This window comes from Hetaerina americana, unplaced genomic scaffold (genome assembly GCF_022747635.1).
Source record: "Hetaerina americana unplaced genomic scaffold, ioHetAmer1.1.p SCAF_1, whole genome shotgun sequence".
NCBI lineage: Eukaryota > Metazoa > Arthropoda > Insecta > Odonata > Calopterygidae > Hetaerina > Hetaerina americana.
The window spans coordinates 40,251,395-40,271,628 of record NW_027286069.1 but is presented as its reverse complement, the minus strand read 5'-3'; the positions used below and the strand labels follow the sequence as shown (position 1 = coordinate 40,271,628).

The window sequence follows — 20,234 nt, the reverse complement described above, 5'->3', positions numbered from 1 at the left end:
AATTAAGAGGATCCTAGCGCTATTCAATATTTAACATATTTCTCTACCTAGGGTGAAAAATCATTACTTTTCCTCCCTTTTTGACCTGTAGAAAAAAAATTATCATATTAGCCTTATTGGAGACCCTCTATCCCGGAGTTATGTGACTTTACGTCAGTCGTTGATGCATGTTTGATTTTATTTTACATTTTCATTGATCTTTTGTGTGTAATAAAATATTGAGCCATAATTTGCCAGTTAGGGTACTTTCTTAGAGGTAGTGATGGTGATAGAAAGGGAGAGAGAGAGGAAGAAAACACTTCTTAGACCACAAATTAGGTTATCGACTCTCGGATCCAAAAAATATTGGTATTACGAAGTTAGTGACCTTCATAAAGTGCGGGATGTGTTGATAGTATTGTGACAACTCAATACTGGGAGCCATCTAATTAGAGGCAGTAGTCTCGGTAGCATTGATATTATTTTTACTTGCTGGCTTGGCTCTAGTTCACGACATTCGAATAACAGAAAGTAGCACAGGAATTCCTGGGCAGCGTTCGAAAAGTCATATCACTGGTTTTTTGCCGAAATTTATAAGCGGAGAATATCTATGTTTTTTTAATATAAAGTTAGCTAATTATCCTCCGTCTTTACATTAATCTGTAATTAACTAAATTAAGGTATGAAAATACTAGGGGTAGTTACGGGGACATCATAAACATAATTATCTTACGGTACTCTGAAGATTTAGTTTTTTTCACCGTTTTATGGATTTTCAGTATTTTTGGTATGAAAATATTGTATTTATTACTCACAGATTATATTTATTACAGGTACGGAGCGCATTCCCCGTTGGTAACGTTTTTGTCACCCCATTATTTTTTGTTTTTATATTAATGCAAAGTGACGTAAAATTTGTCAAGAGATTGCTAAAAGGCATGATTATACGCATAAGGACGAATGTTGAACTGGTCGCAATTTTCCACAGTTAAACAGTTTCCACAATTTAACTGTGGAAAATTGCAACGAAGTTTTCATTATGTCTCGATTCCACAATATCACGCCTGACTCTTCACTTTTCGTTGAACTGGTCTTTTCTCAATATTTACTTGATATTCCTTTCTCTTAATTTAGACGGCTGATTTCATTTTGCTCTGATAATTCCTGATCAACGCATTTTGGAACATAAAAATATTTTGATATCCTTTTCATCGTATACTCGTCCAATTATGACCAAGGACGAAGATGCTCGAATAAAATTATTTCCATGGGAAATAAAAATAATATAAATGATAAAATCGTAGATGTTACTCTTACTAACGCCATTACATTTTTACGAGCATTTTCCAATGTATCAATTGAATTTACTTCGGAACGGAACGGAATTCGGAACGTATACATCTGCATAATTTCTGTGGTACAATATCCCTCTACGGGTAGTGCGAAACATCTTAACGCCTTCTTAGAATGATAACTGATGGACTAATTCGCTCTTATAAGTAGCAATATATCTGTTCATTTATCTTTAGGATATTGACATTCTGTTAGTGGAATAAAAATGCCCAAATTGCAGTTTTTGTTTCTATGGGTAACGTATGTAAGTAAGTAAGTACGTAGTGAAAGAAAAAGGGCATTTTGTTGAATTTTTATAGATTTAAGAGCTCGTAGAGTCTACAACTATTTTTAAGATTCAATTCTATGGCATCAAGATCAACCTTGTGAAGTCGCATCTTTGGATTATTAAAAAATGACTTCTTTGATTTTGCCAAACTTTTATGTAGTTAGACCGGTTTCATCACACATATCTCCTGAAGACATAATTATTCTGTGACCTCTGCCTGAAGATGTAACATGGATAATGAAACTGGTCGTAGAGAGAATAAAGTTAGGTGATAGTTTTGCTTTGATGATTCCCCATTATTCAACCCATGATGGCATAGTGAAATTCTCTACATTTTTATGATGGCTCAACTTTTAAGATCTAACTTATTTATTTAACTTTGTTCTATACACTTCATTGACGTGAAGTTAGCAATTTTTCTGGTAAGAAAGCAGAGTGACAACTTTTTTGTCTCATATTTTCGTGATTATCTGAATCCCATGAATAGAGCAATAACGTTGAGATTAGGCAAATATTGCTTGCATTATCTGTATGAAATTAATCCCGTAAAACTCACGGTACAACTCTATCCTGTGCAAAACCTTGCGTATCATAAAAGTATTAACCCTTGTACCCTGTAGCTTTAACAAGATTAACTTAATTAGGTGTATCTTATATCGCGGTCATTTAAAATTGAAAAAAAAATCATTTGCAGATCTATGTTTTATTGGGCTTTGGAAGAAAATTTCTTCACATCTAAAATAAATTTTATTACATCTTCAAACTTTGATAAAGAAGCGTAAGCACCGCAAAATGAAAGTATCTGTAATTTTGGTGTGATTAGCTTCTGTTTTATTTTCAGGAAAACAGATTTATATTTCTAGCAGTAACATTCGGATTTTGGAGGATCCAGCGGTTTCCTCGTCAGGGAATAGAACATTTTTTTTCTTCCATAATGTACTCGCGGTGGTTAATTAGAGAGCATTAATATTATGTTATTATCTCAAAATGGAGAAGTCCTTACATTCCCCAAATGTGTGAGTTCAAAGATCAGAGACGCAACTGTGGACTAAACGATTGGAGAACTTGGCGCCTTTCGTAAAGAGTAGGCTAATGCCGACGCCGGGTTTCTCTCCACCCTACATCCTTTCCTGTCCATCCCCTATGGCGCGAATGACATCAGCTGTCGGTCGCCTCCCCTCAACACTACTACTACTACTACGATTGGAGTAACGTTATATTGTTCCCACTGTAAAATGTGTTCAACACGTTATAACTTAGGTAGAGCAAACACCTGAGATCTTCATGACAAGCCGTGGCTGCATTAATCATCACGTTGACATTGAGTATATGTAATTTGCGATACTGAAGAGATCTAATTGGTACACGAAACAAAAGGTTTGCGGAAAATATCAAACGTTAAATATAGATTTTTTTATTGTACCAGCGGTGCATTCAATATAATGATAAGTTAACCACTAAGTGCTTGATATATTTTGTTAATGGTTTGGTTTGAGCTTGCAATTCAAAATTTCAATATTTTTCTGAAAAATTGAAAGAGCTCGGATGATATAAGTGCCTAGATTAATTAATTAATTTAATTTTATGATATTCTTCGAAGTTCTGACTATTTCGACATAAAAATTACGATTTTGCCTGCAAACGCGTATTTTTTGTTAGAATGTAACATCGATATGGGAATACTACCGAACAAATGCATGCTTCTGCAAAGAGTACATCAAAACACTTTGGTCCATTTCACAGAAGCAGAACTACATTCCTGGATGTGATCACGGGTATCTCCGAGTTGATGGAGCCATTATTGGGTACGTAGTTTCACTTTTCTCAATGTTCCAGTTCTTTCATAATTATAATCACCAGCATATTGGTAAAATATCGGACGCCGAATTTTACCGACATTTCAAGAGAGATGGTTCAACAGAGGCTGTAGGGCTTGAAAAGATATGTAGGCGTCAGTGAAAATTATTAGTTGAAATAATCTATCAGTTTTTTTGCTAATACGTTTTATTATCCTATTTAAAGGTAACTTTTAAAGTTTTTTGTCTTAGAAGAACATCTTTTGCTTTTGGAACATTCATTTTTTTCTACTGAAATTTGGTACAACGTGTACGATTACCTCGTGACATTGTATTTACGCAAAATTTCATGACATCATATTTCTTCAAATATCCTAGAAATTTGGTTCGTATGGGGGTTCTATGGTATAGCCGTTAGTGGCGAAAGAATTTGAGTGATTAATATTTAATTTTCGATTTAGGCAATGTATATTTTGAGTGTGAAGTTGTGGAATTGTGGAATATAAGTTAAATAATAATATGATTTTCTTGATTTATTGATACCAGTGATAATCTCATCAGGGCAATGAATTGTTATATGCGATTTAAGGATGGTTTGCTTGCATACAAAATGTGCTCGTATTTGCTTAGGTAATCGATGCAGTCCGCTGAAATTTCCAAAAAGGTTAGTTTTATTCCGTTAAATTGATTGAAACATCTTGATATTTTGTATCAAGCAACTTAACAGGTCCAGTAAATGAGAGTGCAGAAAGTATAATGTTGCATTTGAATCAAACTTTTTGATAAAATTTATCAAATTGCGATAAATATAATTAAATAATTTTCTCGGTGCTCTTTAAAAATACTTTAAAACCCAAGAATAATATATAAAAATGAATATATTGGTAAGAGACAGACTGTTGAATAAGATGCAAAAACCTATTGAATTCCTAATCACATTGAACAAACGTGGAATGCAAATCCAACTCCTTGCTTGGAAGGGCAATTGATTTGTGAGGCTCAAGCTCAATTTCTCTCCGCCAAGACCTTTTAACAGCAAAATACTCCGAGTTAGCATTCCCGAGTTTAATGTAATTGCGGAGTGTAGCTCGAGGGGAGCGATAGCCTCTGATCACAGGTTATTGCTCAAAATTCAAGTAGTTCTGTGTAACTAATAAATTTATCATATGAGAACAAAACTTGGTATAAAATAACTAAATAAACAATTTGAATTTTTTTCGAACAATTACCAGTGTATAATGCTGAGAAATATTGATATAGAATCAGTGCCACATTTCGGATTTGGAAGTTTCCTATAAGGTAGACATCCAAAAAAGAAATCCGTCCCCCTCATTTGACTTACCCCCTTAGGCTGAACTCCTATCATTAAGTTACATGCTGATATAAACCTTCAACCGCCACTAATATTTTGTCGCACCAATAAGCCCACTCATATTTCAAAATTGAAACAAATATTGCGAACATTTCTAAACATTTGTGTTTTGTGAGTAATGCCTACAAATATAATTAGGAATGAGACAATCCTGTAAACCATTTACAAGTACTTGACAGTTATTTAAAACTTTAACTATAAGAACGCTCGTAGTTGTATCATCGAAAAATATAGCAAGCCGTCGTCTTGTAAGACTTAACAATAACATATGCACCTTTTGTAATACACTCTTCTTTCGGTTCTTCGAACTTTCTATCTCCTTTCAATCTGTGCAAAACCTCTATTTTCCCTCTCTGCTGGTTTAACTATCCTTTCTATCATGACCTTTAACAAAATGTTACTCCCATTCGTATCTCCTTCATCCACATTTACAGTTTCCTTCAAATTTCCTTGTATTCCTAAGCTTAAGTTTTCCACCCGTGTATTCAACTTCATTTATCCTTCCTATATGTTCAGATCTTAAACCCTAGTACGAATTCTCCATCGTAAGATAGAGGAAGTGAATATTTGACCTAAGTCTCTGCTTACTGCACCATGATAAACGTTACGTTTCTAGTACATATGTACTAGAAAAATGATAATGACAAATATATAACAAGTAGATGTAGTCTGGGTCTCTATCTGCTTCGATGGATTTTTAATGTCAATCAGTGGAAGTACCGGCGTGATCCGATTTTAAGTACTTAGAGGATTAGATGAGGTAAATAGGTGGTATTCTTTAGAAATACGAGATGATTAACTGCGGATGAAAAGGCAGTTACGTGCTTTAATGGGATACTACTTTATTACCTAACTGTTTATTCTTTTTACCGGAATCCTTTCTCTTAATCCGTTGTAAAGATGCAGGTACATTATTATGTATCTGTAATGAAAATGTATAACGCGGTGAGATTTGTAAAGCGAGGGGTAAATGAAGGATGAACTCAGGCTTAGAAACTAATAAAGAACAAATGAACAAACCCCCATTACCTGCGAGCAGATTATTGATTATAAGCCACAATGTACTAGTGTAATCATTCCAATATCCCTGAGGTAAGAACTTTTGGACTATATATTTTTGAAATATACGTTTACAATGATTCATTATTCGTCTGAGTTTGCAAAAATTTTGTGTACTTTTTTACATATTTAAAAACATTCAGCACTTCAAGCGTTGAGTTTACATTTGTTTAAAAAAATATAATCTGGTTTATTCAAAAGCAAGAAGAATATTGTAGTCATTTAAATTTTCGTAGAAATATACTTTTCTGATTTTACTGAACTCTCCTGGAACAGAGAACAAATAGGTGGTTTGAAAAAATATCTGGGAACATTTGTTCCCTCTTTGCTAAAAATTATATACCTGTTTTAGTCAAAATAGTCTCACTCGTCTAAATTTAATATGAAATGAAATATTCATTTGCGAGAGAGTATAGTTCTTTTTTATAATTTTAGTGATTCCTGGAGCTTTATAGCTCTAAAAATGGCTATCTATTTCACCAGCTAGGCGTTAATAAAAATTTAGCAACAGACAGGAAATTAATCTTTTGAGAGCATGTCGTATTGATAATTCGTATATTTTAATGAAAACTGTCTCTCAGTTATATTAATTAAACTCAATAATTTATTGACATAACGTATAAAATACACGAAAGACGGAACTAAATTGGATCTGTTCATTTAGATAACTTCTTCACGCATTTCTGCCGTTAGAGCCCAAAAATATCAGGAAATGAATTTTTAGGACATATTTACTGTGTTCATATTTGTACATAGTTCCTTATTTCTCACTTCATTTTTATTTTACTGCTTACAAGCTGATGTATAGATGTAAATTAAATACAAGAATGGAAGAGTTTAAGGAGCTGTTAAAATGCGCACAAAAGATTGATAGACACTTAGAGAAGATTGTATGGCATGGATTTTGTTTTGGTGAGACTTGGTTGTGTAAATCGTAAATGAGAAAGGTGAAGTTACAAACCGCCAAAGAAATTGAGGCACAATCTCGGGGGTATAAAAAAAGTTTTTCCCAGATAAAACTCTATGCGATTTTTGAACTTCCTGTTTTTTAATTTGCTTATTAAAAAGTTTACTTTCTGAACAACTATTGTCTATATTTCACCATTTTAAAGTCGTATTCTAGCAAGAACTTTCACCTTCAAACATGTAAGGTAATGAACCATGCTTAATAACCATACTATGATGATCCATGTAATAATTAATGCCGTAGTATATACAAAGAGTGTTCTGCGGCAGTATAACTAATGTTAATAAGCATAGAAATCATGTATCAAAGGTAGAGAATTTTACATATTAACAAAATTATATTACACAGTTTTTAGAACATTTACAAATTGGCATTGTGGACTACTCTAGCAAGTCCCATTATTTACAAAATTAGTAGGACTACAATGAATTACAAATATGATTGAATTTCCGAGTTCATTGTGTGTCTTCTGCTGATTGCCATTGTCCCTTTTTTCTCTTAGTCTTGAACTCAAATGGTTACTTAATCACGCCGTTAAATTGGAAAGATTGTAAGTAATTATTAGAGTTGTCTGTCATATCGGAAAAAAATATCATCGCCAAAAGTCGGAGGAGTTTTCATGTGTCAGTAGTATATCATTTAATGCTTTGAGCAACTTTTTAAGATAGATTAAATATAGGTTTCTAAATAAATACAAACCTTAAATACTGAAGTTGGAGTACAAGCGCCTACTCATTTGCGCTGCTCTGACTTTTGCAAGCACCTCAAAGATGTCTGTTTTGTATTATCTTAAGATGATCAAAATATTTCCTAACAAAGTGCCATGAATAACCGGGCTGATCGTAAGGTATTTCCCAATATGTTTCAGCATAGTGCATTGCCTATTTATTCACGTTGGGATAATCCAGTATGACCACGTATCGTGGGGAAAATTAGCGATTGCTTAATATTAGGATTTAGAGGTGTCGAGAAAAAATAGAAATATTATTAATTTCATGATTATAATGATTCCAACCGTTAAAAAAGCGAGTCAATCAGTATGACTATATTCGTCAGTCAGTCTGCAACCACACCTCCAGCAATTTTCTCAGTGCTCATCACACCAGGGAGATTGCGGGATGCACTACTGACAAAGTCGCCCCTGGGGTCCCAACTATTTCCGTGCACATTCTCCCCCTTCCCCACCGCCACCACATTGCGCGCGCCTTCAACGCGTCCGACTGCACAACAGTCCGTAACACAAATGTCACCCCCACCTCCGAAACCTACCACCATGAAAAAAAACCCCAACCGTCCGACTAGACTACGCTTACCAAAGAGACAGAAAAGAGAGATAGGCACCAACACCGTCAACGAATAACCCATTCCAACACTGCAGGCACACACGCACTCCAAAGCACTTGCTCGCTCACACACCCAACCCACCAACCCTCCCTCCCGCTACTCACGGGGGTCGTTTCCTTGGGCGTCCGGTTCCACGTCCTCCGCCCCCGCCGAATCGCCCGCCGCCGCGCCCCCCTGCGGGAAAGGGGAGGCCGTCCCGTCGTCTGCGGCGGCGGAGGAGGAGGAGGACGTGGAGGAGGAAGATGATATGTGCGGAGTGGCGAGGAGGGGCCTCTGGCGGTGTCCGCTGCGGTGGCAGCACGCGAACAGGAACCCGCCGCATCCGCCCTCGATGAGTCCCCCGGTCATCCAGCAGTAGAGGAAGAACTCGCAAGTCCCCGATCTGCACATGCGCTGGTCGCCCACTATGTGGTGCGGCGGTGGGTTGGGTTGGGCGCGCCGCGGGCCTGAAGGTTTTGTTTTTTTTTCATGTTTGCATTGCGGGGTAGGAGCGGGGTAGGCGGATATTGCGCGCGGGACCGGCGGAGGAATGGTGGAGAGTGAGATCTTTTGCGTCAGGAAACCAACATTTGTCAACTGGCACTCGGATATTCTCCAGAGATCCGAAGCGTGATCGAGATCACCTTCAAGTGGAACATTATCGGGGACGAGCGATTTCAATTGGCCTCGCATAGATAAATGTACACATATTTGCACTAGGTACAAGTAGATTAACTCACATGTATTTTCAGTATAGACAAAAGAACATGAGGAAGATGCAAAGGATTTGGGGGAACAACAAAAATTAAAAGGGTGATGTTTGGAAGTTTTCATACAGTAGGTACTCGTTTATGTTCAAAAGTCACTTTTGTGCTTGACATTTTAGTGTGAAAAAGAGTATTAGCAGAACGAATCATTTATGAATGGGATTAATAAAATTTAAGACTAAACATTAAGTATAAAAAGCGGTGGCTAATAATGTGCATGGGCTCTTGTAAATGCGTTTACCGTGAAAACCGATAAAAATGGCGCAGAATGCTTCGTAGATCTCGTGGCCATGAAGAAGTATTGTTGTCATTTTCCTGCTGTGTATTTAAGGAACACAAATTTGACTCTAACTGATAACTCCACCGTTTAAGAAGGAGATCTCATTTTAAGAAGAAAAATTTCATGTTTATCGTTCATTTCAATCAAATATTCATGAATTGTTGCGCGTGAAAATGATTAAGCCTTTCCTTTGCAATGAAATTTGTCCGGTGATCAATTGTTTTCATACTTTATTAGTAAAGTGCCAAAGATAAGTTGAATCACTTTACTAAATGCAAGGTAAAGGAGCATTTAAGAATACGTGGCCCAAACGTTTACAACTATCAATTTTAATATTTTTATGGAAACATGAAATTAATTTTGTTTACTGAATTCAATTTTTAGGATGCGTACATTTAATTAAACGTTGCTCCAATAGCATGCTATTCATGCATTAATGCGGAATAATTACCTATCTACTTCCCCAGATTACCCATTCCTTTCCCTACTATCCTGCTACATGCGGAAAATACAGACAGGTTTCATTATGGGTATGATTAACCAGGTTGTCTTAGACTCATATGCGTTGTAAAAGACGATTGTGAAAGTATAAAAATGTCTTTTGATAGAAAGCAACACTAGAGTGAGTGACCATGTTGAGACCATCAAAGAGTGTGATCATGGGCGAGTGTGAGAAACCAATGTATTATAAAATAAAAATCAGTGATATGATAACAGGCCTCGTTGTTTAATAATCTATGGTATTTTTATCTAAAATAAAATGGTTCGGAGTGCTGTAAAATTTAGACAGTAAATCAGTAATTTTATTTTATAAAAAACGTAGTAAATGGAGATTCGCTCACCGAATTATAAATTTAACTCTTTTTGACTGTGGTCAAAATTGTGAAGAATGAGAGGCATTCAAAATAAATATTGGCATTAGGAAACATAGGAAACCCGAAAATATGGTAAATCAAAGTTGGTCATATTTTTTTTTCCCACTGTTAGTCAAATTTATTTTGTCTTTGATGAAATGCTTAATTCAATTATTTTATTTGCTTAATTGCTCATGCAATAAAACTGAACTATACGAATTCGTATCTATATTCTGTGATTTCTAGTGTATGCATAAATCGATATTCAACGATTAACTTGAGCTAGAACTAGTTATGCATCCAGCTAACTAACCTATTGCTCTACGCCAAAGTACGATAGTGCTTTCTCAAGGTATTCAGAAAGATCATAGTCAAAGCAGAAAGAAAATATTGAGTATGAGAAGATTGAGCAAAAATAACCACAGAAAATGGCAGGGCTAAATATAAAATCATACTACTCTATCATGATTTCTACTGGCATATCACTTGGTGTAAATATACATGTGGCAAACAAGTATTTGCTATTAAGTATGTGTGGATTTTAAATTTGTGTTACGTGCAATTTACCAAGTGATGCAGAAACAAAACAGCAGTGAGATGATCCATTAGAGAATATGATTAAATGTATATAAATCCTGTTTGACTGGTAAAAGTTACAATCATCTTCTATAGGTGTACATGGTTCATGAAAAACAGTGTTTTGAGTTCTACTGCTTAGCGTTGAATGTTAAAAAAACAATATACACTAAATGAAATCATTTTGATGGATGATGAATTGATCACTTATAATTTACAAAAATGTCCTGTGTGCAAATTAATTTACCGATGTTGTCATTTGTCCAGTAGTTAGTAAAAATGCATATACTTGTATGGTAATAGTTATTAAGAAAACATGTCCAAATATTTGTTACATTAAAATTATAATACAAGCTAAGAAATATTACTCTGATGCAGATTAGGTTAGGCAGGAAAGTTAAATCATACATGTATTTAAAGTAAAGAGAAGATGTTAGTTGAGTTATTGTATGTAAAAAATTATGTATAGGTCTCGATGACTGAAATGGCTCAGTTAAACCGGATGGTTGGAAAATAATGGGATACCGAGCATTTATTTTCAGATCTTTAGAAAAGCTGAGCATATTTCCCTCGTTGTCTTGATAAATGAGAAAATATTTCACACACACATTCGACCACGCACTCTTTTCATTCTAATTCTATGCTTAGATGCTTGGAGAAACTAAGGCGCGGTCTCTATATTTACGCTATAAATATTTACGATGATGCAATGTGGTTGGTGGTTGGCAGTTCTTCAAATGATCTTGAAAAGTATCTCTAATACATTGAACATTTGAGCAAATCCCTTCCGACGGTATACCGCTGTAATTTCGAATAATATATCACCTAACAGTAAAACTGCCTCGAACTAATGGAACCTTTGCTAATACCCTTTACTACATCATTTCAAAGGCGTAATAATATAGTAATAGCTTACTCGTAATGAAAATTGATTGCAAAGTATGATATGAATTGTACAACATGGTAGATCGGTAATTTAAGAGTTAAAAACTTTGCAACGTTAAAATAATTACCCCTCCATCAATAGCTATTTCATATGAGTCGGCAAAATATTAAATGTGTCTGTTTCCCGAAGATAATAGCATGAGTGTTGTCACTGGTAGTAATTGTTGGGTTTTCAAGGTGCTCGTACGGCTGAATATGTATTAAATATATATGATAAATTATAATTAACGTGAATTAAGTATGTTGATTGCATTCCTACATAACATCAATTCCTAGAGTGGATTTAGAATCACCATTTAGAGTGTTCTGGAAAGCGCGATATCCTTATGTCTAAATGTGTAGGTAAATTTTCATGTAGTAGTTTCAAGGTTTGAGTGGACATCAATACTACGAATGCTGAATTCTTTATGTAGCTAGTTATGTAATAATTATGTGGCAGTTTCTCATTGAAGTAGCTTAATAATAAACCCCTGAAGCGAATTACTTCACGCCTCTTTTCTAAATTAAACTGTATCACTGTCGTAGAGGTCGTCAACGGTGGAATTTTCTGGATGCAAACCTCTATTACCCAAGTATCCCTGTATTTAAAACACCTCAGACTTCATTGAGGGTTTCCGAACCGATTGCAAAACCTTTCGTTTTGAGCAGCTCAGAATCACCAGGGTTCAAAATGAGCCCGAGGGATATGGCGTCATCAGCGGCAAAACCTCGACTCACCCCTATTGTCTGATGTCCCTGCCGCATCGAACCCAGGCCTCTGGGCACCGCTTCCACTCGACCCCCACTGGAACCCTTGCTGCTGATAGTACAAGTAATCGGGACGCTGCTCCTCGATGGGATCCCGGTAGGGTCGCACCGAGCCCACCGGCGCAGGGGATTGGTTAAGGCTCTGGGAGGGTCCGTCGATCGGAGGGTCCCGGAATACCAGTCGTGGGTTCCGCGTGGGATAAGGCCGGAACGGGGGTGGCGGGCCGGGCGGCCACGCGCCGCCGTATCCCGGTCCATCCACATAGGAGGGACCGGAGGGGCCCGACGGTCCTGTTGGGGGTTGCCTCCCGCCGTAACCAAGGGGTGGGAAGCGAACGTAGCGCCGGTTCCTAGACTTCCAATCGTCCAGGAGTCGCCTCCGCGCACTTGGGGGTGGCGGCGGCCCCCTCGCACTCCGTGGGGGTGGTGATCCGGGAAATGGTGGCAAGAGCAGGAGCGGGGGATGGCGAACGGCTATCCTGGTGTCCGCCGGCAAGGAGAGGGCATTGTGTCCGTCGATGACGAGGGGGAGTGCCGGGCGCAGGATGACGAGGAGGCACAGAAATAATTGGGGAAGAGCAGGCGTCGAGGGCCAGGGCCGACATCGGAAGTCACCAACGCCCCTCCGTCTTTCATTGATCTCTTCGTGACTGTAAAAAGATAATTGGTTCATGTAAGAACTATTGACGCAATGAAGTACAGGATTTAGAAGTTATCTTACAGGTCAACGCATCTGGTCGAACTATACTTATTTGTACTCTTTCAATCCAACGGCTTTAGATAATACCTTCATCATCGTTCACTAAACATACGAGTATTTTCAAAATAATTCCATTCAATGATTCCATGGTAATACCATTCTCTTCTCATGTAATTGGAAAATTTGTTGCATTTAAGAATTCGAATTTAATATATGCACGAAGATACGAGATACAATAGGAGATCCTTGTATAATGACTCAGAAAAGTTTGAGTTGCGTCTGAGTCGAGTTTGAGTGAAAACATTTAAAAATACATCGCATTGGAATATGAGATCTCATCTCACCTATGAAATACAAAATAAGGGTAAATATTTGGAAAAATTCCATCTTCAGATATCAACTAGATGTCAAAATTGGGTAAATTTTATATTGAAACATATTGTGTGCATACAGGTTTTGATGTAAAAAAATTCCAAGTGGGCCCTATTTTTGATTAAATTTTGAGGGTGAACGAACATGCTGAAAATAAAAATAATAAATAATTCACCCTTATTTACACCTTTGGGAGTGGAAGCGTAATCGCATCACCTGTCCATTATCCCAGCTATTTCCTTTCCATTTATCAAAATATTATAATTGGAGATAAATGATAATCAACAAATGTGATGTCCACAATAGTGCCATTAAAAATATTAAAAATTAGAAAAATGAATTCAAGGAGTTTGTTGTGGGTTGTATCAGTACTTATGTATTATGCTTCAAATGTTTTGAACTGCAAATACAAGAAATAAAATTATCATGTTAGACAGGTGGTCAGAGGTTAGTCAGTCTTTAAATTAGCGTATTAATAAATTTTTGGCTTCCTATGTACTAAAGTTGTAACAATACATATTTGCGGAGGGACCCAGATTCGTTATTTTCGAACGTAGTCGAAGAAATATATTCCACTAAATAAAAATAGAAATGGGTCAAACGAAGCTGTGTTTTATTAGTTTCAGTCGAATATTCGATGCAAACGTTCAACTTTGCCTCATTGGATTTGAAATGTCCGAAATACAACAATCTAATGTAGTATATCTCCTAAAGGTCAGAGGAAATATTAAATGATATCCTTCCACGATGTACGTATATTAGTATTCAAGTAATGCGATGAGAATTTTCCATTGACTACATTTTTTGCATAATTGGTCCACTCTCGTGGATACTATCATTGCAGCTGTTGGATATGGAACAGCATAATCTCACTTCTTGAAGGTTCACGGATAAAGTTGAAAGGGAATGATGACTCAATACTTAATGCCTCTGTAAACCGCGCAATACCTCACGGTAGAATGAAAAGCTTATGCCTTTAAAGACAAAGACCGCGGTTCCGCCCGGGTGGAATGAGGTGATCCAGGATTTTTTGTACCTCTTGGCACAGTAATGTTTTGGAGCGTCTAAAAAGACCTCCATCTTGGGGACAATGAGATTGCAAGTCTCTTAATTCCCGTCGTACTGGTCACACGATCTCCACTGATAGAAAGCTGAACGAAGTACGCGTAGAACCCAAATACCATGACTGAATGCATCGATTTGTCACTTTCTAAAGTCTTAGCGCGTCTCCTGATATAGTTTTGTCTTTTATTTTCCTTCATATTTCCTTTTTTCTTTGACAATGGAAAATGCAGACGTTATTAGTTATTGCATGAATGTTAACACCCTTTGTCTTCCATATTTATGGATGTTTTTTCAGTTTCTTGATAAATGAACATATACTATTTCAGCGTGTACGAACGTTTTAAAAATTGATTGTTTATTTGAATCAAAAAACAAAAAAGTTAAAACTATAAGTTATTTTTAAATCTTATTGTGAAATATTCGTAATATTTCGCGTGAAAAATTCCTTTTTTTGCTATGACCAATTTGGGCCTATTGTATGGATAACTTCATTTTATGGATCATAGTTCGTAATCCCTTTGCAAAAATGGGGACACTCAGGAACTGGGACATTCCTGAAATTTATGTGCACGGTATGTTGAGATCCTCTAGTGGAAAGTAAAATGTTATTAGACAACCAATAGAAATAGAGTGAAACACTTTGGCGAGTCAATATTTTGTAACTTGCATTTATTTTTCACACTTTTGATCCCAAACAATACTACAATTTCTCCTTGATAAACCCGAAATCAGTTACGTGTATTACTTAGCACCAAAGACTTGGATTATTTCAAGTGATGTTCAGCTTCTAACAAAAATCATGTGGTCTCCATGTATGCGTGTTTGAAAGCTAAGTCTCTGTGAAAAAATCCAATTCTTTTGGCAAAAAACTCAAAATCTTGAATAGATTTCCTGTAAAAGTTCCAAATAAATTTTTCCTGAAATAGTTTTGAAGGCAATTATTAAATAATGCTAAGAAAAGGCCCTTCATATTCTGACCAAAACCTCAGCAATTGTAAGGAAATTATTATAAAATTTTCATGCTGACTAATAATTTCAACAGATTCAGGCTTGAGGTCGTGGAAGTTCATCATAATGAAATAAGGACAATTTGCACTTTTCCACAGTTTATAAACTGTAGAAAAGTGCAAATTGTCCTTATTTCATTATGACTAATACTTCTACTGCTATACCCAAACGAGAAAAATATTGTATTTACATTTCATTAGCTTGGCGTTTTTCGTTTTGGAAACGTGATACGAATTTTTCTTTGCACTTAAGTCCAGGGAATTGCCATTCTTTAAAATGTAAAAATCATTATTTACCTTAGTCTCTACAAGTCATTAAAACTTTCTAAACCAATGTTATTTTACATAATGATTTTTCGTCACTGAATATCTTGAAATATGTCTGTTTTTTTGCAATAACGTAAGTTTAAACATTTTTGAGGACCATTTATTCCATTATTTCAAAACATTTAAATATACCTGTAATTCAATGGAAATTCGTTCAATAAAACGCTGCCAAAAATGGTCATGGGGACAGCCCTAAGATTAAATGGTTTAGGATAAGTTCTACGATTGAAAGTATTTAGATGAAAAATGGGTTACAACATTTAATCTCCGGTTTTTATTTTGAAAACATCCCAGGAGGTTTGATGTACGAGGGTAATCCCAGAAGTACCCGACCCAACAAAGGAAACACAAACATTTTGGAAAAAATGTATTTATTTTTCAACATAATCTCTTTTTAGCTCCATACACTTTTCCTAGTGATGCTCAATAATTTCGATACCCATTTTATAGTAGAAACGTTCTTGCTCCTCAAAGTAGCCATTAACTGCCGACATTACTTAATCACGGTTGGAAAATCTTTGACCACAGAGCCATTTTGCCTCAGAGCCACAGAACCACGGAGCCACAGAGCCACGGAGCCACAGAGCCAGAGTGCCTCACGATAAATTATTGTTAAAGTTGGATTCGTTACCACAAGGCGGTGTTCTTGGGCCATTACTCTTCCTAATTTGCGTAAACGATCTACCAAACAATTTACATTCCCAAATAAGACTCTTTTCTGATGACTGCATTATATACAGACGGACAGAGGATGTAAATGATGGCGTAATACTACAAAATGACATCGATTGCCTTGGTGACTGGGTTAAAAATAATAATATGGGCATTAATACAAGTAAAAGTAAGCAAATGCATTTTTCAAATAAAAAGAATGCAGAAAAGGAAATTTACACTCTCTTTGGAGAAAGAATCCAATGTAGCCGTCAATGCAAATATTTAGGCATTTACTTAACTAGGGATCTTGGGTGGGGAGCCCAAGTAGATGATTTGACACGGAAGGAATTTAAAGTATTTCATTGGGTAATAACAAATTTAAAAGGAAGTAGCGTAGACACAAAAGAAAAAGGTATATATAAGGTACTGGTTATCCCTATCCTAGAATACTCCTCCATAGTATGGGATCCATATGAGGTGGGACATACTAAAAAGATAGAAAAAGTTCAAAGAAAGGAAGCAAGATATGTACTCGGAAGACACAAAAGAACAGATAGTGTCATAGAAATTCTAGATATACTGAAATGGGAGAGTTTGAAAAATATAAGAAAGGGGAGTAGGTTAGACGCGATACATAGAATTGTTAAAAAGGAAAAAGCGTGGGAAGATTTATGGAAAGAGATAGAAAAGCCTAACTTTAAGGTAAAAAACGACCATAGTTTCAAAATAAAAATAAGGACGCAAAAAACAAATAAGAAAAATACTCTTTTTTAAATAGAACTATTATTGATTGGAACCAGCTGCCTGGAGGTTTGTTTGAGCCCTCTTCATCCAATTTTAGAAGTTTTAAGTATAAATGTGAAGCGGCCACTGGGTAATAAACTTCATTATAGTTATTAAAATATTGTTTGTATGTGATGTGTAAGTTTGTTTTTATGTGATGTGGAAGTGTCATTGTATGTAAGAATATTTTGTCTCTTATCTGTTTTTCTAGTGCGTGTATGTATGTATTTTTCGTTGTAAGAGTGATATTTGACCAAACTTGACCGTTGACACCAGGAAAATCGCCTAATTGCAACGTAATTCAATAATAATAAATAATTTTTTCAAGTTTGCGCGAGGGGGTTCATTTTGGCGAATAGGGTGCATGAGGTAGCAATTCAAACGTAAATTCATGAATGTTGGCCATTGCAATAACGAATGTGTGAGCTGGTGCATCGTCTTGATGAAACAACACTTTCTTCTTAGCCAAATATATATATATATATATATATATATATATATATATATATATGGGTCGCGATAGTCCAGGGGGTAGAGCGTTGGACTGCTGACCGGAGGGTCCCGGGTTCAATGCCCGGGAAAGGCTCTCTGGGCACCTGCAGCTCCACCCAAGCTATGTGATTTTTCGGGTACCAGATCTTCCTTGGAAACCATAACCGGCGCAGGGAAAGGAACTGGCCCCCCTACACTTATCTGTGAATTTCACACGCCGTCGGGCTTAGTACTGGGTGAACTCAACCATCACCTACCAAAACGACCTTCGTGTTGATTTCTGTGTTTATGGTTTATATATATATAAATCATAAACATTAAACAGTAATGTATATATATATATATAAATATATATATAAATATATATATTATATATATATATATATATATATATATATATATATATATACCATAAACATTAAGCAGTAATATATATATATATATATATACTATATATACCATAAACATTAAGCAGTAATATGTATATATATATATATATATATATATATATATTGATATTTTTTTACTGTTGTACTCTTGTGTCATTCTTATAGGAATGAGCATGGCAGAAGTCATAATTGTCGATGTTTTGTTGAGGAATTAATTAGTTCATAGAGTACGCAAGGTCTGGCACTTATCAACCAGATGCCTTGCTGAAGCGTTATATAATTCAAAATTATTTTATTTTTTATTAAATTGAAACTCCATCCTATTGTTATTTGGTATAAAGCAACCTTCAATGTTTTTGAAAACGCTTCTAACAATGATAAAGTGCTTTAGATTATATGATGATGCTGCTTTCTAGATATTTCTGTAATTATGAAAAATTCCCAGGATAACTTGAAATACATAAAAATATAAAAAACCGTACTAAGAATAGCTTAATTGTAAGATGTTCTCATGATCACAATTCAGAAATCCTGTTCAATGAAGTTATTTCAAAGCTAAAACACACGATTAAAGCAAATGAAAATGGAAAAATGGTTAGACAATAATATTTTCCTCCGAAATAAAATTTAAACGACAGTATATGCCCCTAAGTACTTAGGAAATAAAAATCCCGTAGAAAAGAGGAGCGGAGTAAGTTTTGTTCGATATTTTAACTTCCTATCTTACCATGTTAGTTCTTAAAAAATGATTAGTTTCGTGGAATTCTTCCGCAAACTTCCTTATAACTGAACATAAAGTGCGTCCCTTTTCATTTCCGTGAAAGTGAACGGGCTAGTGTTTTGTTTTTGTGAGTCACTGAGTTGAATATCCTTTCGGCTATTCTTCGGAGTTTCCCAATGCGCCAGTTATCTCCAGTTGTTTCTACCTTCGCGTGTAGCTTCAGCTACGCCCTCTTCATTTCAACTTCCTCCAACATTTTGCCTCCCGCAATGCGCAACATGCATTACGACATAGCAATTGGCTGTTGAAAAAAATTGTAAGAATAGGAGTCGCGCAAATGCTATATTCAGAGGAAATATTTGTAATATTTGGGATTAAAAAAAGGTTTTCGAATGCAAAATAAGGAACATTTACCATCTATCGTTCCATATTGGCATTTCTTATTACATTTATCATCATCGCTAACGTATTTCTCAAGGGTCAGAAGGGTGAGTAAATCTGTACCTATTACCTTAACGTACGTTTTTATAAGTTCGTCGAGAGAACTACGTACTTAGCTGCCCAAAAATATTGAAGCACTATTGAGTACACTCCTTTGTTGAACCAGGCCTTGAGCTAGAAAAGTGCCTCTTATGTACTTGAAATAACTATTGCCACGCTATTGAGAACAGATAGTTTAAAAATATAGCCAGAAATCGGCTTTTATCAGGCAATCTGCCTGTGTCATCATTGTATCGTACAATTTATTACGTACTTTATAAGACAAATGATTACGGCAATAATTACTGCTGTAAATCCATTTTTAATTATGAACTCGCACAAAATAGTTAAATCTTATTGAACCCGTAATTCTTAGAAAATACCATGGGAAAACGGCAACTATTTTCCAAATATATTGGAATAGTCTAGTTTCTCTCTGTATCATTTTTATATTCTTAATATTGTAGCAATTTTTAATCGATTTTTGAGCCCGCAATAAAACGAACTGTAGAGTTTAATTAAGATCATAATCAGTTGTAATGATTGCAATAAAGTAATGCTTTGGGCTTATGCCGAGCGAAAAACTTTAAATTAGGTAATTTAAAGTTGACGCTACGGCTAGGCATGCTTTCATGTATTCTACAGGTATGTTCTTCGTTGTTACATTTTCTGCTTACATAAATTGAAATCTCTTTAAAATAATGCTTTTAAATATATGTAAATTAAAATGTTCCTGGCTGTAAGGATAGCAATCGAAACATTAAAATATGAAAACGCTAAACTAATTATATTCAAAAGTTGTGAATTGTATGTGTATTTAGAGAGCGGCCGAGATCCGTTTAAATGACTTTTATGCAAATGTAAACTATGATAACATTATGCATGAGTAATAAGCTACAAATATTATCTAATAAATCTGCAACGTTACTAAAGAAAGTGATTCGTAGGGGAATTCATA

General features: G+C 35.6%; 1 protein-coding gene across 1 annotated transcript in view; it reads right to left on the bottom strand.

Annotated features, from left to right (window-relative positions):
- Window positions 1-16,412, bottom strand: part of LOC139697449 (uncharacterized) — a 28,231-nt gene extending 11,819 nt beyond the window's left edge. Inside the window, exons 1-3 of the mRNA XM_071596175.1 lie at window positions 16,297-16,412; window positions 12,257-12,936; window positions 8,243-8,584 (exon numbers count right to left, since the gene is read on the bottom strand). Coding sequence (XP_071452276.1) covers window positions 8,243-8,584; window positions 12,257-12,936; window positions 16,297-16,412 — 1,138 coding nt within the window. The remainder of the gene's footprint in view (window positions 1-8,242; window positions 8,585-12,256; window positions 12,937-16,296) is intronic.
- Between the last annotated feature and the right edge of the window lie 3,822 nt (window positions 16,413-20,234).